The 7543-nt window shown below is 39.5% G+C and overlaps 1 protein-coding gene across 2 annotated transcripts in view; it reads right to left on the reverse strand.

Moving 5' to 3' along the window:
- Positions 1–1099: 1099 nt before the first annotated feature.
- iqub (IQ motif and ubiquitin domain containing) overlaps positions 1100–7543 on the reverse strand; it is a 41162-nt gene continuing 34718 nt past the window's right edge. For both annotated transcript variants that reach the window (XM_015021099.1, XM_015021100.1), the window contains exons 9-13: positions 3468–3638; positions 3208–3384; positions 2107–2355; positions 1508–1693; positions 1100–1381 (exon numbers count right to left, since the gene is read on the reverse strand). In XM_015021099.1, coding sequence (XP_014876585.1) covers positions 1280–1381; positions 1508–1693; positions 2107–2355; positions 3208–3384; positions 3468–3638 — 885 coding nt within the window. In that variant the 3' untranslated portion in view covers positions 1100–1279. The remainder of the gene's footprint in view (positions 1382–1507; positions 1694–2106; positions 2356–3207; positions 3385–3467; positions 3639–7543) is intronic.

Genomic DNA, 7543 nt, shown 5'->3' on the forward strand with positions numbered 1-7543 from the left:
GTCCCCCCCCCTGCTGCTGTTGTTTCATCCCGGTGGAAAGGAAAAAAAATCTGGGGGTTTTTTTTTTTAAAAAAAAAAAAAAAAAAAAAAAAAAAACTTTGGGGTTGTGATTTATAGTCTGGTGCAGCTGATAGTCCGGAAAATATGGTATTTATTTCATAAATAGTGTTATTTCCTGGATTTTTTCTGTGAAGAACCCATAGAGGAATATTTGATTGAGCTTTCTGGAAAACAATAAATTTTTGCATTTAGGCACTCCTGCAATCATCACACTTTTTCTGTTACAAACTGACTCTGGCCCCCCAGCAGAAAAGGGAAAAGTTATGTGGCCCTCAGGAAAAAGTTTGGGGACCCCTGTACTAAAGTGTTTTTTTTTTTTCACTAGGGGAGCTCTGGTCTATGGTCATTGGATTTTTTTAAAACACTATTCAAAGCAGTGCAGCCAATTCTAAGCAACTTTTCCCCAATGTTAATCTCAGATTGAAACACAGATCATATCTATGACCAGAGTCCCACCAGTCTGTCCCCTGTGAAAACTGTGAAAACCCCACTTAATACAGAAATTCTCACTGTCTACAAACCTTCCCTTCTTCCAAAGGTTGCAATGAACATTGTTGCTGCAAACTGCATCACATCCTCAAATCAAGCAATCTGTTGAAAGTTTCAGTTGAGGTTCAGCCCAGCAACAATCTTCTGAACAGCTGTGACCAGGGTCGCCACCACCAGAGGGGGCTGTTGGCTGCAGGTTCCAGTCCTGCAACTGATGCCGACAGAACTGGTGCAGGCCTGGTGTCATGGGTGGGCATTGAGACCAATAGGGGAAATTGCCCACCTGGGACCCCCTGGTCTAGAAGCTGTTTTTTTTTTTTTATTTATTTACCTCAAAGTGCCCAACTTTCTATTATTCCCATCTCGATATGATGCAACAGGGGCCCCCACATTTTCCATATCTGTGCCCTGTTGTGAAGTACTGCTGTCACTTCAGTGCAGCTAAAACAAACCCCAGAAGTCTTATAGCTTAGCTTCAGCTCCTGTTATCAGTCTCAACTCTTCACATTGAGTCTGATTTAGCAGTCAGTTGAATCAGAAACACAATAAAAATCATGAAATGTTTTGTTTATTTCACCCATAAGGCAAACATGTCTGAAAGAAGCAGTGAGAGTAGTATAATAAAAGGACACAGGATTTGTTAATGTCCTGGGGTTACTGAGCTGTGGTCAGGATTCTCATTAGTGACCAACAGGCCAAGAAGACAAACTGGTTGTGCAGCAGCACCTGACTAAAGGCCCAGGTTCTTTGCTATAACTGGGTTCTTGCTGAAGTGTTGACGTGCCATTGAGTGTTTCTGTTCAACCCATTGGATGAATGTAGTTTCATATGCCTGGAAACACAGATTAGAAAGATTCAGTCAGACAACTGGATGTAGTCAGCCCAGGGAAAATACATTCAGCAAAACCTGTGTTCCCACTTTGCTGAACCTCAGTCACAGCCAGCCACTTGACCAAACCTTATGGATGTGTTCCACTTGTGTGTGAGCTGAAATCTCCTCTTTGGACAACAGTATGCAGTTCCAGGGGCTCCAGTCCTCCTGGACATCCCAGCGAGCAAACACCAGGTTGTAGATGTCTCTGCTGCCATTCAGAGCTGAGCAGGAAGACCAAACCTTCTCTATCAGGTAGCGAATGTCGTCCACCTGGACAAAGGCAAAGGTCAGCATGTAGGTATGTTGGCCTGTATGAAGTCTAATTTAGATTTATTTTGGTGGTTTCCCTGTAATTTCAAGATTGAATTTCGGTATTTGTGTGTTTAGATAAATCTCTTTTAGTTGTTTTCATTACTTGTAAAAAAAAAGAATTTCTTTCAAATTAATGAAAACATCAGTAAATAACATGTTATTTGTAAACATGCACTCCTTTTTCAACTAAACCAATGAGAAAGTTATGTTTGTTTCGCCTTTTAAATGTCTTCAGATAAATCCATACCTCCAGACACCTGTAAAACATGAGGTGCATGTGTTCTCTTAAAGAAATCTTAATGTATCTCACTGAGTTTGACAGGGCTTCACATAAACAAGAGTTGCTCACATGCAGAGAGAGTAGCATTTACCTGCAGCAAGAAGGGGATGGAAGTTTCTGGATTGAGGCGGTGTTCATCAGTTCTCAACCTCCTCAGGATGTTTTGGTACACAGAGTTGTCATCTCGAGGTCTTGCGACATTGTCTAGGCTGGTACAGTTTCGGCAGCGACGACTCCGGCAGCCAGTGGTACTTGAACCAAAGTCGGCAGACCAAAGGTAGCGCTGGCACCCGTGGCAGAAGAACATGTCGTGCTGCAGCTCAGATGGTTTCTTGTGAACCTAGAACAGACTCTGTTACGCTGAGATCCTGTTCACACACATCTCTAAAGTCAACATGTCCAAGGACATTTTGATGCAAGTTAACTTCAGATTGTTATTAATGTAGTTCATGTATTAAGAATAGATTTATTCTGCATAAATTGCTGTTTTTAATAATCTGTCTCCATTTTCAATGATTCCATCCAGTGGTGCCAAATTTTTACTTCTGCATGGCTATAAAAAATAAACACCCAGCTTTATAAAGTTAAATAAAAATCAAATTTTCTTTGCTTTCAAAGTCTTTTCAATGTCAATATAAAGACTATTCCTTAGAGTATCAAAAGTGGAATAAATACGGAGAACATTTTTCAATTAATATATATATATATATATATATATATACACACACACACACATATACAGGTCCTTCTCAAAAAATTAGCATATTGTGATAAAGTTCATTATTTTCCATAATATAATGATAAAAATTAAACTGTCATATATTTTAGATTCATTGCACACCAACTGAAATATTTCAGGTCTTTTATTGTTTTAATACTGATGATTTTGGCATACAGCTCATGAATCTAAAATATATGACAGTTTAATTTTTATCATTACATTTTGGAAAATAATGAACTTTATCACAATATGCAAATTTTTTGAGAAGGACCTGTATATGTGTACATAATGTCATCAAGAAATCACTTGACAACATGAAGTAGGCTGAAAGGTCTTAGAAAGGATCAAGAAGGATAAAACACTGATCTAGATTTCTTGAAGACAGACAGCTTTGATCTATGACTGAACATGCCATCACAGTAAACCCTCTGGCTTTACATAAAGAGCACCATGAACATCATATGGTTTTACCTTCAGCAATTTGATCACTTTGGGGTTAAACGCTGGTGTTCTGATGTACTGAAGGAAAAGAGTGCAGATCCTCTTCCTCAGGCCCTCCAGATTATGATCCTTAACATCTCGACCCATCAAGTCCATTTCCCTGTCAATCAGATCAATGATGTCCCACACCAGCTGACACTCATGCTCCTGTCCAATAAGGAAACTCAGTGGTGTCAGCATCTCTGTGAAGCACAGACAGCAGACACCTGCAGTGATCTCAAGAATATTACCATAACAGTGTTTCTCAGCTTCTCTAGGAAGTGCCGTCTCTCCTGCTGGTCCACAAGGAACTTGCTGATGTCGTCATAGATCTCCTTCAGCGCCCTGGCTCTGACGTCAGGCACAGAGTCCATCTCAAACAGACGACCTGTGGCTGATCGCCACTGATGGGCAGCAGCTGTCTGGACCGGGTACACCAAGCTGTTAGGATTTCTGCTGATAGCAAAACTATACATACTGCCACAAGGTTGAAGGTTCCACTTGCTTTTTTATTGCATGTCTACCCATTCCTCATTTCTGAAATCTGGTGTACTAAACCTGAAACTTGCCACAAAGAGGGAGAAAATGTATGTTTTATTATGGCTTTGCTGTACTAATGTTTCTTGGCAATTGTTCTTATTCCACTGGAAAACCTGGTGATTCCTCCTTAAATGATGCCATTCCTTTGTAAGGAAGTTCACTTATTGTCTTGAGGAACAGAGCTGAGCATGGGGATGGCATCTGAGGACTAGGATATGTTTATCTCAGTTCATCCAGAAAGTATTCACTTTTTTAAATTGTTACTTTACAGCCTTATTCAAAAATGTATCAAATTAATCTTTCCTCAAAATTCTATACACACATACCTTAATTATGACAATGTGGATTTTTTCATGTTTTGCTACTTTATTACAAATAGAAAAATTCAAAATCACATTTACAGTCTTTGCTTAATATGTTGTTAATGAAGCTCTACACTGAGCTGCTTCCACTGACGATCCTGTTCTCCAGCTGTGGTCAATTCAACTTGATTTGGAAAGGCAAGCACTTTTGGTCCCACAGTTGACAAAGCAGGTCAAAGGTCACACACCAATCTGGAGTTAACCCAAATGCACCTTAAGGACTCTCAGACTTATATAGACCATAAGAGAATTATTTACATGTGAAAATTAAGGATTTAAAAGTATATGTCCACTTTGAGCAAAGGCAGTTAATACTTATGTAAATGCTCGACATTGGGTATTTGTGTGTAGAATTTTGAGGAAATATTTGGAAAAAGGCTGGAATAAAACAAATTGTGGAAGAAGTGAAATACTGTCTGGATGCTCTGTTTTTATCAGTAATTGTGCTGTACTGAGGGAATTAGCTGAAGTTTTTGTGTCTATGTGGTTTGCTGCAAGCTGGCGAGATGAAACTTCATGAAGTATCGAGGCATCCCATCCAAATGTTTGACTCATGAGCCGATGCTTCATTTGCTCTGCTGTGACATCACGTGGACAATACAAAATAGGCAACGTCAAAACAACATGATATATTGTTGTTGAATATTGAATAAACAATATTGAATAAACAATATTGAATAAACAAGTCAATGATTTGTGATTCTGATACATAAATTCTTATAATCTTAATCTGTTTATATGAAACAATGGCTGGTTCAAAAAGAAAACTGGAAACAAATGGGGGAGAGAGTTATGATTAATCAAGCTATATCATTATAGAACAAAATTACATTATTTATTACTTAAAAATAAAATCTTTAAGTGTGCTTGGGTTTAGGTAGTTTTCTGTTTTGAAATGATTCTGTCTGCTACAGAAAAGCAGATTAAGCAAGAAATGCATCAGCAGGTTTATAAAAGTTGGGATAACATATTTTGTCACCTCCCAATTTTCCACAGGATGTGTGCTGTATCATTTTTGCATCCTAAAATGACTTGGCTGAGCTCAGCTGACCTGATTCCACTGGAAAACCTGGTGATTCCTCCTTAAATGATTATTGAGCTCTGCCTTTCTACAGAGCTCAACAATAACGAATTATTAAAATTCATTTGGATACTTATCCTTTTAAAAGACTAGAAATTAGAGGGCAGTATAGGGATTAGGTTTTTGTGTGTTTCTAGATTATTGAGTCTGTGTTGTTGTGTCTTCCCTTTGACTGTCTCCAGCTGTTCCCTTTTTCCCCTGATTATCTCCTTGTGGATTTAATTTCACCTGTGTCCCCTGCTCCCTGTCGGATCCTTGTTTTGTAAGGCGTGTCTAGTCTAACCTGCCTCAGTGTCTGAGCTCCTACCCTCACTGCTCACCTATGGTGCCTGGATTTTGTGTTTATCTTCATTAAAACCATCAATTTCACTACGACCTGGTTCCACCAGGTCTCATTCTCACCACCACCAAGAAGCATTTCATGACACACAGGATTCACTGCGTTGGTTTTTTGACATAGGCGAAGGTTTATTACTGTGTGAAACTATTTGGAGATATAACACTGCCAGACAAGGGAAAATTTGGTCCATCAGAAAAAAGATGCTCCAATGAACTGCGAACGCACATGCAATAAAATCCTAAAACAAGAAAATGTGATGGGTGAAACAGCAACGTTCTGGCATTTAATTCGATCTGCAAGCAAACTGACAAACCAGTTCCTGAATCAGTCACAATGAACACCCCGCTTGTGAGGCTTTAAATGCCACAACCTGCTCCATTACCACAAGCCTCAATATGCGCTTCACAAAAATTCTCCTGGATTACTCAACACATGCTCCGAAGCCTCGACACAGAAGACGCATCACCGGTTTCCCTTTAGTATTTTCTAGTGGACCAAAAAAATTTTACTCAGATGATTTTTATTCCTTTAATACAGTGGTTTCCAAACTATTTCTGGGCCCCCCTATGGCTTACAAATAGCTGTCTGGTTGAACAATGTGTGTGAGCGAAGTGGGTGGGAGGTGGATTCTTAGAGACTCCCTGTTATACTCAGCCCCGGCTCCAGACAAACAAGGGGGGGAAATCAACTTTTTGGGGGACAAAATAAATCGTAGCTGAACATAGACAGCTTTACTCAACAGTCTGTTAGTTTGGGGGAAAAACTGAAAAGTTATTTGCGTTTTGCTGGTTTGCTGCCGTGATTCTAACACACCTGTAGCTCCGCACAGCAGCAGCAGGTCTCCTTCACAGGTGGAAACCCAGCGCGAGTGTCGTAGTTCTCATGTTGCGTTTAAAAGCGGCTCGGAAAAACAGGTTACAACATGTTAACAACGGATTAAACAGTTTTAACTGCTGATAAAAGTGACAGAGGACACAGATATGGAAGTGTGGAAGCCTCTACTGTATCAAATTGACATAGGAATAACAGAGAGTTGGCCATTCTAAGGTAAAAACCCAGCGCATACAGTGTTCATGTTTTGTTTTGGGGTTTTTTTCATCCAGATGGCTTCCCGCGCCCCGCCCCTGCAATGGCACGGCGCCCCCCCTAGGGGGCGCACCCCACAGTTTGGGAACCTCTGGATTACACAGTTACCAAACCGTTGACAAAGCATCAGCTTGCTGGGTATTTTCATGTAATCTCTCATTTTTGATGAACACCCTTGAACCAGTTTCAATGTGGCACAAAGCACAGCTGGATTTTACATGTGAACAGTAGAAGTGTGTTTTTCCTGTGTACTATATGGCTTTTTGCATCTGGTGGGCACTGACTCTTTTTTTCACAGATTTTTGTGTGGTACGGACTGACAATTTCATCTAGCAAGACAACACCACCCATTGAACACCTCTGGATGAGACACTGAAAAACTAGGACTGCTTCATTTTTCAATTTAGCATCTAATTCCCATTCTCACATGGCTTATTTCATATATCCAAGCATTCAAGATCAGATATCTCTCAATGTACAATCAGTTCAAGAAAGTCTGGAAGTTTATACACCATCATTGAAAAAATAAAACAACAAAATAATTAAAAAACCACAAAATGGCTATAATATGCTCATAAATGCTTCTTTCTTTGCATGGTAACACTGAATAATTAAGTGTTGTACAACATACACAAACTCCTGATGTCCATTGGGATGGACATTCAACTTTAAAAAAATCCTACTACTTCATGATAGAAATAAAAATGTCAAAATACCTTCAAATACTATGACTGGAAATGCTTAAAATTATATTGAGTAATTTTTAGGCTGTTATGAACAATTATATTTTTGATGTAAAACAGATGCTTACTCCTCCCCGCAGGGGCGCCGACAGGAATCTTGGGCCTCCTGACAAAAAATTTGTTTGGGTCCCCCTGCACAGCTGCTGCTACAATTTTTTTGAGTCTATTTCACCCA

This window comes from Poecilia latipinna, unplaced genomic scaffold (assembly GCF_001443285.1).
Source record: "Poecilia latipinna isolate Pla-1442-1.1 unplaced genomic scaffold, P_latipinna-1.0 Scaffold2722, whole genome shotgun sequence".
NCBI classification, from domain to species: Eukaryota; Metazoa; Chordata; class Actinopteri; order Cyprinodontiformes; family Poeciliidae; genus Poecilia; species Poecilia latipinna.